Raw genomic sequence first — 18,665 nt, forward strand, 5'->3', positions numbered from 1 at the left:
ACAAACCATCATAATATCTACAGAGTTGAGAACACACAATAAAATATTCTTAAAAAATTTCAATAATTTCAATAATCTTTCAACCAATTCTTAGCTAAATTATTTTGCCAAGTACCTAAAGCAAATATAAATCACACTGGAGGCTTGAGATCTTCAAACAGCTGTGCCTTGAAGAACCTGACAGTCAGATGATAAAGGTCAACTGTGTATAGAACTCAGGGTCATGGTTGTGTTTAATAATTTGTAATACATTATCCAATAGAACTGGATATTAATAAGATATTATGTGCAAACACCACCATGTACCTGCTATGTACACTCTTTTAACCTGACATGTGAAAGTGCAGTCCGAGATGAGTGGGATTATTACTTTGTCACTGACCCCAGATATAATTACCAACAAGTTAAATAACACTTCAATTGGAATGTTTTAGAATACGTAAATTACAGAAATCCGCACCATTTTGCGATCAAAGTAAGATTTGTACAATGCCATGTCACAACAATTTATGAATGACATTCAGCTGCAATTTTGAAAACAATTTTTCTTTTGTTGAAACCCAGATGGTCATAAATCTAATAATAAGCTACACAAAACTTCAGTTAAGCTGCTGTTTCTTAGCTGAACAAGTAAAAACCTCTAATTGATATAATGGATATCACTAACTCCCACAGATAGTTAACCAATGTTGAGGCACTGGACTGGTGGGCCTCCTTCCACTCGTGACAGAAAGGTGAACACAGGGTTCCAGCTCTAAATAATGAGTATTATATATATATATATATATATATATATATATATATATATATATATATATATATATATATATATATATATATATATATATATATATATATATATATATATATATATATATATATATATATATATATATATATATATATATATATATATATATATATATATATATATATATATATATATATATTACACACACACACACACACACACACACACACACACACACACACACACACACACACACACACACACCATACATGCACACATATATTTGCAATATATATATATATATATATATATATATATATATATATATATATATATATATATATATATATATATATATATATATATATATACTCACACACATACATACCAGTAAAGTCAGCAGATGAACACAGGAAAATGGGAAGCACTAACAACTACACTAAAATTATGCACTTAAAAGAGGAGTTGCTCAACACTGTGAAGCTACCTTTTATGATTTTAGCTTCTGAATCATATTCCTTGATGTAAACCATCTGTTCATTATAGCATTGTGCATTCATTATATTAATTAATCTTTTTTTCAGAATAATCACCTAGCTAAAAATGTGTTCTTAATAAAATAATGAGTCATTCTGTACACAATGTATAATAATTATGTATACAATGCTAAACCTAATACAGTCAAGTTCATTGCTTGGTCTTCACTGCCAACCCAGAGTGTATGGCTGTTTTTTAATGCCAACTCTCAGTTCATAGCACTGCACTATTCAGCTTCACTTCACAATCCAAGGCATCTTGTTGCTCTTTGTTAAAACCTTTCCAATTTCAATATTAATTTAGAGTCAGTGCTCAGCATGCACATTCATTTTTAGAGCTCAGATACACACCAAGACTGGCATAACTTCATTTTGCACACTTCAATGCATGTGAAGCTTAATTCACGTCACGTCATGACCAAGCTTAGGCTGCCTGTGATATGATTGGCTGCGAGATATTTTGTGGAAGATCGCACTCAGACCACACACTGAGCTGCACTGGGCAGGGGGATTAGGGATCCCTGGTGTCCTAAACAACAGTTCCTTATTGTCCCACCCCTTGCCATATTCTTGGCTGCTTAAAAAATATACACTAAACACATATAATTGCCCTAAGTCACAATCCCCTGCCACATGGATTTGCCACACACTGCCTCTCTCGCAAAGGCCTTGGTGTGACTCAGCTTTATTCAGTACACCCGCGATGGGGTGGGGGCCTCCACAACCCCACTGTAGTCTGAGGTGGAAGGGACTACAGCTGCTGCCAGTGGTGGTCAGGTTACTAATGAGATCCAGCACCACCATGGCTTAGATGATCACCCTGAAAAAATAAAAATATAGGAATAAACAAAACTATAAATGAGGATGCAAGTTACACAAGGTGTGTGTGTGTGTGTATGCAAGCACATATTTGTACATGTGAGGAAGTTCCTAGAATTTTCTGTTTTCTTCATGACTTAACACTGAAAGCAGGTCAAAGTCAGGGTTCTCAAACAATATTGAATAATTCAAATGTTAGGTAGAAATTTTAACCTAATTCAACAGTGCTTTAAACTGTAAATTATGAAATACATGTGCATTCATATTCCAGAAATTGTCAATACCAATTTCCTCAACATATCACACAACTGTTTCTAATTTTTCTGCTTGATACATTTCACAAGATATACTACTGAGCAAATCCGGGTGTAAATTAAAACACAGCCTTATTGCCTTAACATTTATCAGATCTTTTTAACACTGCTACACATCATCAGTATTTGACATGATCCTTAAGCAGATACCTCTACATTTCCATGATTTTTATTATTTACTTACAGGCAAATTTGGGTAAGGTGGGGCCACACTGGAGTGGTGTGGCAGGTGTGGTGGCGGCAACTTTGACCCATCAGATTTCTCTTCTTCACGTCTCTTCAGACAAGCTGCCTTAGGATTCAGATTACGTTCTGGTGGATCAAGGTAATAATAAATTAGTAACATTCTGTATTCTTGATAAGCTCAGCTTAAATTACATAATATATTTTCATGGTTTATGCTAAACATTACTATTTAAATTCAACAACATATAACTACTATAGAAAGCCATGTAACAGTAAAACCTTCCTAATCTTATTAACATATAAGTTTCTTTGAGGATCTATTATTTTTTTTTAAAGTTATATTTTATGTTTGCCTTAAAACCACATTGTAGTCTATCATGCATGATTAATTCACTTCAGATTTCCATGCCGAGGCCAGAAAAGCTAATTCAGAGAAAGACCAGAACATACATGATAAAATGCCACAATGATAATTTTTAGTTTATTTATTTATTTATTTTTTCTTTTGTCAAAGTCAAATTTTTTCTTTTGTCAAAGACTTCGTAAGTAGAGATGATTAGAAACAATTACTGTTATGAGCCACACATCATAACATACAGATACAGAAGATAATTTAAGGTTTTCATCCCTATGGAAGTAAGTTGCATCTTGCTGCTGTGGCTGCTATTAAATTGCCATGCCCATGGATTGTCAGTTCAAGACAGTCTTTGTGAATAAAGCGATCAAGTTTCTAAAATGAATCTAGAACTGATGAGCAAATAATTCCTTTCTGACAGAAATTTCCAACAAAAGATAAAACTTGCAAATTATACAATAAATTCCACCCATGTGAATTTGTTTCAGGAAACTATTATTTCACTAATATCACTGACTTTCTTTTAATCTACAACTGTATTGTAAAACACAATACACATCATGAAAAGGTGACAACCTGAAACTGTTTGTGGTCTGAGCTCCCTCCTCTATACTATCTTCTCATCTTTTCACTAACAAAATCTGCCCCCAAAACTGCTGAAAGTTTTTAATCATTCTGATATGCTTACAGATTATAGAAAAAAGCATTCTCGAGAAGTGGATCTTCATAATCTGAGTAGATAAACAGTAAACACAATGGATTTTTCATATGAAATTAATTGTTTCCACATGCTCCATTTCTTTGAACAGAAAAAAATCTGCTGCAGCTACAATGTATTAGTTCTGGCCATGCATGCATAAGAGACACAAGTGGATGCATCTCAAGTGTCAATGTATTACTGATAACAGGACAGGTGAATATAACCACAAGTGTATATTGCATACACACAAGAATCATGTAATTCTAAGGAATAACATGAATTCAATACTATTATCTCTATACTTTTTTGTTTCCATTGCATTAAAAATAGCTGCTAATCTCATATAATCATTTTAGTTTAACTGAGGAGATATGGTCTGAGACTTTCAAGCAATGCAGCAAAAAATATTCTATAATAATTCCTCTTACACTTAAATCAAGTCCTGCTTTTAGCAGGTGCTGTTCAGTGGCAGCAAGGAAATGCTGACAAAACTCTATCACAACACACTGCTAAAACTGTTACAACTACATTGTAAAAGCAACATCAAAATAATGATTCCTTGTAAAAAAAATAAATAAATAAAAAAATAATAAAAAAAAAAAAAAAAAAAAAAAAAAAAATATATATATATATATATATATATATATATATATATATATATATATATATATATATATATATATATATATATATATATATATATATATATATATATATATATATATATATATATATATATATATATATATATATATATATATATATATATATATATATATATATATATATATATATATATATATATATATATATATATATATATATATATATATATATCAATGATGATATTCTTTTTATTGTATGCTTGTTTAGTTATTATTTTTGTGGCATGGCACAGGTCATATCATTTGTCTATGCACAACACCAACATTCTCCTTAAAAGTGGCAGCTGAGGAGAGATCTCTCCATATTTAATTATGTACAGTCAGCTATACAAAGTGCTGTCATGCTGTCTGGTGAATTTTGTTCATCCACCTACCCTCCCCACAGGAAAGCATTGCAATTAAGAGCAACAATCTCATGCAATCCCTCACAGCTGCTTTATTTCATTTCAAGTAAGACTTTGAAGATAATGTTGACACATTACCAGTAGCTCTGTGTCATGATTTGTGTATGTGCACTTGTTTTTATGATAAGGTTGAAAAACAAATAGGATTAATGTGCACACAGTTTCGGCAAAGTTTAACAGGTGGTTCCTCACTCAGTTTAGAAAGAGATACAGACATTCATCACTTCATTCCTAAAATTATCTGATACAATTATGCTCAAATTATAGTATATTTTATTGCATTATGTTTTATAGAAATATGAAAATATGATGAAATAGTTCAAGAGATGCATTAACACACAGACATACATCACTACAAACATTAATGATGCCGCTGTACCATACAGTTGCCAGGGATTGACATTAGATGAAACCTTCTGACAGCTGTGAAAACACTTTGTATATTTCTCTGTACATTCACAAGTAATCTCTCAAACATTAAACTATAGGTCTCTGGAGGTCCAATCCTCAATGCATCACATAACAACAATAATAATAATAATAATAATAATAATAATGATAATAATAATAATAATAATAATATTAATGACATGAGGTGATTATAGGGGGAGAGGGAGAATAATGGAAGTCCAGCATCTGAATGTTGAACACATCCAGATTAAGAGTGGGTGCTGTGAAAATCAGTTACCCAAGATGGTTGTGTGGAGTGACAATATAGTTGGACGAGAACCATGAAAGTGTGCATGAAAGATGTAGTACGAGTGCTTGTGCAAGCAGTGTGAATTATGGAGTGGTGGAATGGATGAAAAGAAAAACTGAGATGCCATAGTCTTATGAGAGGATGTAGAGTTAAGGGTTTGTAAAAAAAAAAAAAAGTGTATGTGAGTGAACCTTATGGGGGGACTGACTGAGTTATTTTCAAATTTTATTATTATCATTTGTTATTTATGAACTAAACTGCACCAAATTTTTATGAGCTATAAAATTCTTTTAGATGAGTTATATGTATACATTTTATTAAATGAACAATAGTTTTTCCTTCTTTAATGAAAATACAAAAAAACTGATATTAGATTTTTGCATTCTTTGACAAGTTTTTCTTGGGTTTTCTTGAAAATCTGTCACAAAATACTTTCATGGTTTTCTAAGAAAATCTTGAGACAAAATTTAAATTTTTGTCTTCTTTGTCAAGAAAACTCCCCCCCAAAAAAAAAGAAAAAAAAAATGTAATTCCCTTTCTAATGACAGCAATCATCAAAACTGGGCAATAAATGGCAGAGAAATGTGTCTCAATAGTGCAAAAAGTTAGCTTTGAAATGTGGAGCTTTAAAGTTTGAAGGGACAATCATGTGTTTTTCATCCATGTATAGCTATATAATATTGTAATTTTTAGGTGCCAAGTGTTATAATCTATTTGTTTTGAGTTGTAAATGATTTTGAGCAATATTTGCAAGTGTTAGATTCAAAGATGACTTGTTGGCATCTGGAATCTCTTAGATGGAACATTTGCACACTTCATTATTACAATGAGGGCATGCCACAATGATTGGTGGTAAGTGTCAAGCTGGGGACATTTTAAATTTTGTTTTGGGACAATGCATGTTATCCACTAGAAGCTGAAGCAGCTCTACTGAAACTAAAACATTATCTCCAGGGAATGAGATTTCTTCATCGCTCTCAAAAATTTTCAGTCTCCTCAATAAAATTCTCTTGATAGTGGAGACAATGATGTTGAAGACAGTGACTGTAATTGTACCCCATCACTACTACACAACTGCATTTTTCCAGTAGCTTTTCCCAGCAGCAAGATATCTAAGTGTTATGATCACCTTCATTTTGGTAGTAAGTGGGTTGCTCCTCTCTGTGTCCCTCTGTAAGGCTTCCCTCACTAGATCAATCTAGACAGTATCTTCTGATGAGTTCTGTATTACTAAGTTCATTCAATACATCTTTTCTGGATAAATAATTTGTGAGCTGGAGATGTTGTGAAACAACCATCTTGGCTGTGGGAGCATCTGTGATAAACTGCTAAGAAAGTGCAGACTGGTACCTGGGAATGGATTAATCCATTTTATATTGATTCCTATGGGGAAAATAGTTTTGGTTTTTAAACATTTCTGATTTTAAATGACATTCAGGAATGAATTAAGTTTGAGAACCGAGGCTCCACTGTACTAGGCCTAAGGATGCCATAAGATGATTTTTGCATTTTTCAATATTTTTTTTTTATTTTCAGCTCAGTTGGTCCCCTTAAGGTCTTAATATGACACTTAGAAGATGGAAGGATGAACAAGTGAAGGAGCACAAGTGTGAGAGATGTGTTAATAGAGACAAAACCCTTGAAAAGTAGAAGGGTAATGTTTAGAATGGAAGAGGTGGAGGCTGTGTCCATCCCTTTTGCAGGACACTTCCAGGGAGAAGGGAGGCAAAGCATCAGAGACAGATAAAACAGATGGATGTTAATACAAAAAAATTATGATAAATATATTTCTTGATGCAACTATTCATTTCCTATATGAGTGAAGTGGCATTAGAATTATTATTAATTTTAACTGCTTGTCTCTATGAGTGAATTGATTCACTCAGCCTTTTAAAAAGCTTTCCTTTGGTTTGTGGAACTACAATGATATGGTGAAATGTCTTTAATCAATTATCTTTTGTTATACCCATTACAATTTGTTTTTATAGCATACGAGTCTACAATAATCACAAATGAAGTACTGAAATACTGCATGTACATTAGTCGGGTGAACCTACATCTTTAATGCAAGATGGAGACTGTGGGGGATAGCTAATTTACTGCTCTCAAAAAATTAAGAGAGAAAAGATTTTAGAAACAGGCCACTTTAGTTCCCAAGGTATCCTGGCACTCCTCTGCAGGCTTCAGATTATTCCTTGTCATGTTGCAATACTTCTAGGAAGGCTTTACTACATCACCTGTCTGACATGTAACCATCTCAATAATATTTCAATTGGAAACTGTTACAAGTAATTTCACTGCAGTTAATTCTTATAAAAGAATAAAATTTATAAGAAGTCTAATCTAGAACCCTGTGCTGCAACAAGTTTCTGTAATACTAGGAAGAAAGTACTAATGAAACTTCAAACTTTACTAAGAGTGGTGGTTGGTATCTATAAGCGCACACACATATGCTCATTCTTAACTGAAACTACAGTGCTTTGTATTCCACACTTGACTGATTTCTCCCTTCATGTTCAACGCAATCTTACCTGCTACACTTTCATCAACTGTTATTGTAAGTCAATTAGGAGATAAATTCAAACTAATATTTAAACAAATATCATACAATACAATAATTTTAAGAATGACAACTGAAAAAATTATTTAAACTCACTGCCAAACATGACCTTGTGAATTTGTCTAATAAAACTGATACCTTCAATATTACCATCTTAAATATATAAGGACCAAAATCCAACATGCAGCACAAGCAGACACAAGACATTAAATATGCAAAAAAATAAAAAATAAAAAATAATAATAATAAATAAATAAGTAAATAAATAAATAATAAAATAAAAAATAAATAAATAAAATAAATAATAAAAAATAAAAATAAAAAAGATATATATATATATATATATATATATATATATATATATATATATATATATATATATATATATATATATATATATATATATATATAAAATAAATAAATAAATAAAAACAAACTAAAACCCAAAAATAAAAATAAAAATAAATAAAGAAATATGTAATATAAAAAAGATCATAAAAAAGCCAAAGAAACATCTCATGGCAAGGTGAGGATTGTTTAAGAGAAATAAACAAGAGCGTAACACATGGTAAGGAGTGAGGGAGACCAGAGGGTGGAGTTGGAAGAACCAGAATCATTAAGAATCAGAGGATTTCATTTGTATGAACACTGTATCAATGTATGTTTGTGTATTTGTAAATTTGTATGTATATATGTACATATATACATACACTGATAAATACACACACATGCACACAAACACTGTGCATAATATATATATATATATATATATATATATATATATATATATATATATATATATATATATATATATATATATATATATATATATATATATTTTAGAATAGCCATTACCTTCCTCGTTTACATGCTGATTTTTAACTCAAGAGTGAAATGCAGTGTTCTGAGTCAAACTAGTGAACATAAAGGGCAGAATAACTTGTGATAAAAAGGGCATCTAGATTCAAGATTCCTTAACCATAGAGAAACCAGAAATGTACCCTTGAAAATTGTAAAATAAACTTATAAAAGGAAACCAAATAAAATTCAACCATGACTAAGTAGTTCCAAAAGATATTTCACACAGCAGAGCTGATCATATGAAGACATAACATGAAAACACCAATGACTGCACTCATTCTATTAGTAACAAGTGTGTACCTCTGACTTGCTGTTCGAGCGACATTATAACATCAACTGCCATGTTGAGAATGCCCAGCTTAGTCTGGGGCTTGTCAGTTTTCAGATGTGTCATACACATTCTTCCCAGTTCCTTGAGAGCGTCGTTTATGTCACGGATTCTGATCCTGGTGGGTGAAAGAACAGGTGATGGTGTGTTAGTGTTATTAGTTAGTGGATGGGTAAGAACCCCAAGCTGGGCATGGTGCTGCCCTACCCACACTCATTTCCAACCACCCATACCACATCAAATCCTCCTCTCAAAACAATGAGAGAAAAATAAATAAAATAAATACATAAATAAAATAAAATAAACTTGGATGTGGCAGTGGGTTGGGGCTGGATGAGGCTGGGTTAGAGCAATGCAGCCCTCAGAGTTGGGCTCAGCACTAGCAGGCTTACCTCTAACCTGCTGCTCCAGGGTGGTGATCACCTCCACAGCCATGTGCAAAATGTTAAGCTTGGTCTGCGCCTTATCATTCTTACAATGGATCATACACATACGACCTAATTCCTTAAATGCTTCATTTATATCACGAACTCGTACTCTGAAAGGCAAAACCGTAAATGTCATCATTATTGACAACCAAAGGGATTTCAGATGCAAAGTGCCTCAATGCACTTTATGAAATAATGAAGCACGCAACAGATCAAGGGTGTATTAAGTTCAAGATATCTGCGTAAGTAAGAAAGCAGCCCCTTCATATTTGGGTTATTTGGTAGTTACAATTAATGAGCACATTTACGGTTTCCATTTTCTTCTTGACTAGAAGCAGGACTATATTTTAAACATGTCTCCACAAATGTAATATCTGTAAATTAAATATCACTGTTAATAAACACATTAATCATATAAAACAATGAGAGTCAGACAAACACCCAATATGAAGGGGAAATACTGAACACAAGCAGAGGCAAACCAGGCATCCTATGAAGTAATTTGTTTTGAGAGAGAGAGAGAGAGAGAGAGAGAGAGAGAGAGAGAGAGAGAGAGAGAGAGAGAGAGAGAGAGAGAGAGAGAGAGAGAGAGAGAGAGAGAGAGAGAGAGAGAGAGAGAGAGATACATGAGTACATGAACAAATAAATTTTTATGTATACAAATAAATAAACAAGCAAATAAATACACAAAGACAAATTAAAGGTAAATAAGGGAAAGTTTTCTGTGCACCTTCACCTGATGTTGAAGAGAAACTTATCAAGAACGTGAAAATCTAGAGAATAAGATTAGTAAGCGTGTTTGGGAGAATGCAGCTCTTCTTGACTCATCTTCCTTCCTGGGGAACATTTTGATTAATAGGATCATATAATTATGAGTATGAACCCAAGAAAATATAAGACGACTACCTGTCAACCATCAGCACTGAATGAAACCTTGTGTAGTGGCTTTAATAGTCTGACCAACTTAACTTTTCTGGCATTTATGAATACCAAACTTTGCAATTACCCATAGGAACTGCTTCATTCCTTCAAATAATAAAGTCTATGAGCACATACCAAAATATCATTGACACAGACACTCCATATAGTATTAGATACTAGAGTCAAGACTCTTGGGCATAACCTTTCATACAATTATTTCTTCCTCTTTCAGCTCCTCTACTATGAACATTGTAAGGCTTCCTCTGACTCTCCAACTGTACTGCCAAATTTAAGAATGTAAAACACCAAAATCTGATCTCATGAGGAGACTATATGTCATTTATAGCTTGATCAGTAATGCCTGTGCCTAGGCATATATATGTCATTTATAGATTGATCAGTAATGCCTGTGCCTAGGCAGAGTCCACATCCAAATTACCAACTGAATTTAGCTATTATGTCTGATCAATAAATTATATTCTCAAGAAAATTTAACACTTTCCTAGCAGCACCTCAACATTCAGTTCAGTACTATCTCAGCAATTCCTAAATCTTCTTGCAATAAATTATCATGATAATGATATCAGGTTATTGGTTATCCAATAATTATTTTTCTTGCATTATAGATTCATCAGTATTGCCAATACTTTTGGTTCCAAATAGTGACACTCATTAATTTTAGCTTTTGAAACATGAGCATGTTGAAATTTTAAACTTTCAAAATCAAATGTTATTCTACTTAAAACTACTTTTCATTAGTGAAGAGACAGGACAAACATTGAATTTAATTTTTTTTCTAAGAGTTTTCTAAATTTTAAAGGTAAAAATAAAATTTCGATTTATCTATATTTAATTTAAAATATTGATACTGTTATCACCAGTACTGGCATTTTGGATTCATTGATTTATTGGTTATCCAGCACTAAATTTATCAAGAGTTATCAATTATCAGTTATCATTGATAAGGTTATCGTTATCAATTTACTGGTTATTGTAATAAACTTTTCCATTATTGCGCACAGCTATGTTCATTATTTAACTGACTTTTATCCTGTCTTCATACACATTACCAAATTTTGTTAGGATTCTGCAGCTAATGATACATCACTTTATGCATAAAGGAGACCAGCCAGGAGAGAGAGAGAGAGAGAGAGAGAGAGAGAGAGAGAGAGAGAGAGAGAGAGAGAGAGAGAGAGAGAGAGAGAGAGAGAGAGAGAGAGAGAGAGAGACTATTTTAGCTGCTCCTCAGAAATGTTAACCAGAAAAGAGATTCACAAATGGAGGCCAATTTTGTTCAGGAAATGTTCTAATATGTTCTTTAATCAGATCATCATAATACAAAGAAAAAAGAAACAGGCAGAGAATTCCAGAGTTTACCAGTGGAAGGAATGAGAGTGAAAAATATTAGTTCTTTCTTGTATTAGTGAGACAGACAGCATAGGGATAAGAGCGAAGAAAAAGTTTTATGCAGCGAGGACACAAGAGGGACCCAAAGAAGTCATTGGCCAATTCAGAACAGCAGTAATCACGGAAATAATAGAAGAACGTAAGAAATGCTAAATTAGAGCAAAATGTGAGATTGAAGACAATCGATTAAAGGAGAAGAAGAGGTCAGGGGGCAACCTCTTGATTCCATCTTGCTTAACTTATAAGGCTGTGTGAGTGGAGGCCCCCTAAATTAAATATTCCCTATGCAAGAACAAAAAAGGGTATAGTATCTCTGACAAGAAGAAAAATAGTTGGATGAAAAAGAGCATCTAACTTCATGGAAGCTGTTTTAGAAAGAGATGAGATGCAAAATTTCCATTTAAAAATTTTAGTACGTTCGATGGAGAGAGAGAGAGAGAGAGAGAGAGAGAGAGAGAGAGAGAGGAGAGAGAGAGAGAGAGAGAGAGAGAGAGAGAGAGAGAGAGAGAGAGAGAGAGAGAGAGAGAGAGAGAGAGAGAGAGAGAGAGCAGGGTTACTGAAGAGGATGGTATAGTTGTGAGGAAGGTTATGCTAAGTAAACAAATGAAAGAACTGAGCTTTTCAGTCCTTCAGCAGCAGTAAGTCTACCCTGCCCCATTTAGGAATTAAAGAAAGACAACTAGTTAGGTATTCTGTGTCTTCTCAGTGTGAAGAATTTAATTTCTGTTGAGTTAGTGGATGTCAGTGAGATTTGCAGGGTACAATCATTGGCAAAAGAGTGGAGAGGACAAGAAGTTAGATTGAGAAAATTATTTATAAGAGAAAGAGAATAGGTGATAGAACAAAATCCTGCAAGTCACCACAGTTAAAAGGATTAGGAGAAAAACAGGGGCCATGTACCAATACTGCAATAGAACACCTGGAATGGAAACTTGAGACAGAAATGCAGAAAGACCATATTTATTAGATTCTATTACAGGGTTTCATAAAAATCCTAAGAAAGCATGACCAAGAAAATTATCTGAAGATCAAACTTTATGAAACTGATAATGGCTACCGAAAAGACTGTTAGCATATGCTTAAGAATCTTCCTGGTAAGGATACTCATAAACTTTAGAAAGACTGGAGCTCAAAGTTATTGACAAGTAGTTTAAGGAAATGGAGTGGTCACCCTTCTTAGGAACAGGATGAATCAAGTCAAACTTTCAGTAAGAAGGAAAGGTGGATGTTGATAAGGCACAGTTAGAAGAGTTTGATCAGGCAAAGCATGAGCACAGAAGCACATTTATGGAGAAAAATAGAAGGGATTCCATCAGGTCCATATACCTTTTATGCATCAAGGCCAGAAAGGGCATAGGAAACATTGTTAAAAAATTCAATAACAACCATAATGTAATCAGAGAGAGAGAGAGGGGATGGAGGAGAAACAAGCCTATTATCATCCTGTTTTGAGTTGTTTATATAAGTTCAAGAGAAGTTCTGATTTATAGATAGATAAGACAACAGTGGTACCGTCTGGATGAAAGATGAAGAAGAGGTATTGCTGGGGATACCTTTGGCCAAGTGCCACAAATCATGAGAAGAGGATCTGAAATCTTCCTAATTATGTTATATATATATATATATATATATATATATATATATATATATATATATATATATATATATATATATATATATATATATATATATATATATATATATATATATATATATATATATATATATATATATATATATATATATATATATATATATATATATATATATATATATATATATATAAACACACACACACACAAGTTAAATCCAAAATGCCCAATATGAAGATCTTAAATAGGGTGAACATCAAATGTGTTGGTAATCCTACACTGTACTTTCCAGTATCATCTCTAGATTTCACTGCAAGAAAGAAGATAATAGCTTGGTTCTGAAATTCAAAAGTAACTGAATGAATCATAAGAGAGGGTGAGGTTCATCCATTTTTAAGTGGTAGAGGCAGACCTGAAACATTCAGGAACACAAATGTTTCTAATCTATATGGATTTTGTCATGCACGAACATTGTTCTTACAGTGGAGTTATATTTCTGAAAACCAACGGTATGTCTAAACTACTATGCATGCTAAATGTGAAAAAAAAAGTGTCATTAAGATTTCTGATGAATTCTGATTCTTCTGTGTTGTATTCTCATGGAAATCTCAACAAATTATAGAGCTCAGCACACAAAAAAATCTGATCTTCTTAATTTGAAGATTAATGTAACAATAATTTTTTGCCAGATATTACATATTTGAACCAGTGTTCCCCAATTTCCTCTAGGTTTCTCAGTAGACTCTCCTAAATTATTGTTGATATAAGTACTGGTATTGTGTGTGGTCTGCAGTTTTATGGATATCATCAACTTGGTATTTCCATCCTTATCCTAACATTTAAGTCACAAGATATATGATACTAAATGACCAGTCTAACTTACAAAATAAAGAACTCACTTTTCAGTGACAGCCACAGACACTATGAGATAGCAATAGATTTTTCTGGATGATCAGATTAGGCCACTTTTTTTTTGTATCTCACATGAAGTGATTTGTGACTTTATTTCATCTGCCATAAAGAGTGTGACATGCTACTAGTGTCTGATGTTGTATGCATAATGTGATCGTATGCTAAAAGTATATGGGTCTATTTTGTCAAGTGTATATATATATATATATATATATATATATATATATATATATATATATATATATATATATATATATATATATATATTCGTCTTTTAAGACGAATGTTGTATTGTAAGGCAACACCCGGGCTCAAGTAAGCTTGGACGGTCACCTAACTGGCTTGACTGACAGGGACGTGGATTTGTATGTTGAGTCATTACACTATGATGTTAGCTTAAGTAGCTATTTAATTCAGCCTTTTATATGATGTAAACTCAGTACTTTGCTTTCCAAGTATTTCCAGAACCATAAACCTTCCTGGAGCCAAGCCACAAGCTCAAACATGAGCTCTGAGCTGCATCATGCTTGGTCTATTATGCTACTGGCAGCGGCAGGAGCCTTACCGCTCTTGATCTTGATGGTACAGGTGGTCTACTACGTTGATGAATTGTCTCCTACACTCAAAGAAAAAAAGGTTTGCTCACATTTCTAATTAATTTTTATGAAAATAAAACCACCCTTTGACAATGAAAGATGTATAGTATATTTACTAATCACCAACTAGTATGTCATCGCCATATGAACAAAATCGGATGAGTGATTAATGTAAATAATACATGCTGCCAGCATGTGGAGGACACACTGCTTCACTGTGTGTATTTACCTATGGTAGTTTTATTTACAGAGTTGTAAATTTGTATTGAGTGCTCCAGCAAATTTGTGATGAGTGCTGAGACAACAGATAGTTTTATGAAAAGGTTTGATAAATTCATGGATAATGATGATAGATGGTCAAATGTAGGCTTACAGGAGCTGCTTTGTGTAGGTCAACCAGCCTCTTGCAGACTCCTTGCTTCTTGTGTTTTTATGTTCAATGGTCGGGTATATGGTGAATGTGTTCTTGTATGAGAATTACTTTTTTTCTTAGAAATTTCTTTCCAAGATGCAGTGTCTTGTAAGCCGTAAAATATGGTATATATATATATATATATATATATATATATATATATATATATATATATATATATATATATATATATATATATATATATATATATATATATATATATTTTTTTTTTTTTTTTTTTTTTTTTCAGTTCCAATTGTAGTTGACAGGTCATCAAATGTGTCATTCTAAAGAATACTCTAAAGATTTAACTAAACATACTCTTGAATTTTCTTAAGAATTAAATTGGTCACAGAGAAGTCTATGGTGGATAACAGAATGTTTGACTCCAAAAGTTTGAGAAACACTGGTTTATAAGTTCTAATTTGTAGACAAAGCCATGAGCAACACTTATTCTGAGCAGTTTCTATTTTACTGCTTGAGTGTCTATTTGTCTATATATTGTACATATATAAATAAATAAATTAAATAAATAAATAAAGATATATAAAAAATAAATAAATAACTATTAAGAAATCTGCATTAAAAGTGAACAAATCTCATCAAGAATGAATAAAGCTAAATTTGACATCTGATTTTGAGTCATGATATTGCTGCAACTTCAGCATTTTTTGCTACAAAACCTCTTTCAATGAAAGGATTGTGAATATAAAAAACAAAAATAATAGTAATAATAAAAAATAATAATAATAGTAATCGTAATCAGGTCTTGTATGAAATCACTAAAATATCAGCCCTCAAGATTACACTTACCATCTAACACCAAACATTATCATGTCACAAATCAGCAATGCTCAGCCACAAAAACCCAATAACAGCAGCAACACAGCACACTGGGACTCACCTCTCCCTCGCATTGTTGGCCTGACGCCGCTCCTTCTCTCTCAGGGCTTTAGTTTCTGGGTCTATACATTCATCCTCCTCCGTACTGGAACAAGAACTAACGCTAGGTCAGTAAGAGATACCTAAATATTGGGCATTCATGAACTAACAAGAAAAATAGATAAATTACAGTAATAAAAGAGCAATACAGATTCCATGATTTTAGGCAGGAAAAATGTTTTTGAAAAAGAATGATTACTTTTCTTAAACTTATAAGTGTCAGAGAAATTTCATATCCCTCAAACAACTATACAGAATTCAATAATCTAGTATGACATACCTCACTATGGTATATGAATGATGTAGGGTATACAATAAAATTTCAATATAATGAACTTTGATACAGTGCATATAATGAACCCTTTGAATTTATCAGACATGCATCACATTAAATAAACTTAAGATCATTTATTGCACTCCTAAGAAAATAAGGGAAGCTACAAGAAGCCATCAGGCCTACATGTGACAGTCCTTGTATGAAACATCACTCACAACCTTTCATCAACACACACACACAAGCAAGCACTAGGCAATTTATCTCATGTATCAAATAATAATGCCTGTGACATTGCTAGTGAGTCAGGTAATGGAGAATGTTTGTAATGTGGCCAGCATAACTATAGTCTGCTCACTGTATGATGATGGTGAGCTCTTGCTATAAGCCTCTCCTTGGAGGTCAAGAAAGAAGGGCATTTATATTCCATTGGTTCTGACTGACCAAGTGGCAAACTGACAGATGATGATGCAAAACTTGGTGGAAAGCATTTTACATTGCTTCATTATTTCCACATTTTTTGCTTTAAATACAGTACCATACTCTCAGGGCAATAGCAAAGCATTTATCTTGGATGCCACTTCAACAGTAATGCTTGTTTCACTGAATATGCACCAAATAAAGGATGAAGATCAAGGAAACTTCCTTGATCCTTCCTTCATGATGTATTGCCAGTATCAATGAATGACTTGCTTAATAAAATCTTGGTTTGTCAATAAAATGCCTCTCTAAAGAGACCTGTGTATAGTGGACTTCTGGAAGCAAGAATGTAGCTTTCTTCCCAATTAGTTTATTACATTGTGATTTTACTGTATACAAACAGACAGTTTCAATATAAGTTTTTAAAGAAGCACTTGTAAATTACAAAAATATTCAAGGGCAAATTAAACCTTATCATAATTGATCATGGTGGTGGACATGGAGAGGTAGGAAAATGGGAGGTTAGAGTTGGTCAAAAGTGTGATCCACCCATCCAATAACAGAATGGAATTTATTTAAAAGTGTAGATGGTAACATCATCTATGTGTTTATTTATATCTGATGCCTGTTCCTAATAAGTCCTACAATCAGTAAAATCTTTTAGAAAAAGGCAATGATATTCATTCACAATCACTGATCCTCACTTTGATCAAACTCAACCACCATAAAAACTATACATCAATACCTGCGAGAGCGTTTGCCACTCTTAGTTCCAGCTGGCATGGTTGCCGCAACATTTGTGGTGGACAGGTGTGAGGAGGACAGCTCTTCAGTCTTGATGTCCAGTTTGTCTTTAACACCTTCGCCTAAACCTGAATAGGAATGGTGCATTTATGCACATCATGTGGAAGGTATTGCAGATCTAGTACTTTCATAAGTATACCACAGTGTATATGATTAAAATAAAGGAATACATAAGAATTTAAAATTTTAACATTTTGGTTTTTAATGAATCATATTTTAACACATTTTCAAGTGGTCTCACTTTTTGATGGCAGAACTACATTTTTAATGGTTCTGGGGCTTTAAATTCAAATACAAATAGCGGTGTACAAACTAATATTCTATTCTCATTAGCTATCCATTCAACCCTACAGTTAATACAGTCATTTCCACAACTGTACAGTGCTCTGACATGACCACTTCTGCCACAGTCCTAATGCATTGTAAAGCTGTGTACTGTATGCTTAAGTGATAAAGAATTGTATTACTGCAAAATATGCATATTGTAGTGATGTTTCCTGTGCCTCTGCAATTGCATTTATAAAATACGTTATGGTACAATGCAAAGTGGAACAAGTTAGTTCAATGTAATTATAGCTTGAAACCTATGCCATTTTTTTTCATAAGAGGTTCAATTTAAAATCTGATGTTTGAGTTTTACATAAAAATTTGGGTGTTCAACTGAAATTTGAGATTCCACTTTGTACCTGCCAGGATATCATCTGTAATATTTCTTTTACAGTTAGGTACTTGGGCATTATTTCCTTTCCAAAAATCTTTCAGTGAAATGGACAAATAT

The 18,665-nt window shown here is 32.9% G+C and overlaps 1 protein-coding gene across 6 annotated transcripts in view; it reads right to left on the reverse strand.

Moving 5' to 3' along the window:
- Nucleotides 1-1,378: 1,378 nt before the first annotated feature.
- The window catches only part of LOC135114271 (transcription factor 12-like), a 42,543-nt gene continuing 25,256 nt past the window's right edge, over nucleotides 1,379-18,665 (reverse strand). For 4 of the 6 annotated variants that reach the window (XM_064030141.1, XM_064030143.1, XM_064030144.1 and 1 more), the window contains 5 exons: nucleotides 17,829-17,955; nucleotides 16,352-16,447; nucleotides 9,152-9,297; nucleotides 2,605-2,732; nucleotides 1,379-2,107 (listed from right to left, as the gene is read on the reverse strand). In XM_064030141.1, the coding sequence (XP_063886211.1) occupies nucleotides 2,069-2,107; nucleotides 2,605-2,732; nucleotides 9,152-9,297; nucleotides 16,352-16,447; nucleotides 17,829-17,955 (536 nt within the window). In that variant the 3' untranslated portion in view covers nucleotides 1,379-2,068. Of the gene's footprint in view, nucleotides 2,108-2,604; nucleotides 2,733-9,151; nucleotides 9,298-9,571; nucleotides 9,718-16,351; nucleotides 16,448-17,828; nucleotides 17,956-18,665 lie in introns of all 6 variants that reach the window. The other 2 variants (XM_064030140.1, XM_064030138.1) reach the window with 2 other exon arrangements.

The sequence above is a fragment of the Scylla paramamosain genome, chromosome 27 (assembly GCF_035594125.1).
Source record: "Scylla paramamosain isolate STU-SP2022 chromosome 27, ASM3559412v1, whole genome shotgun sequence".
NCBI classification, from domain to species: domain Eukaryota; kingdom Metazoa; phylum Arthropoda; class Malacostraca; order Decapoda; family Portunidae; genus Scylla; species Scylla paramamosain.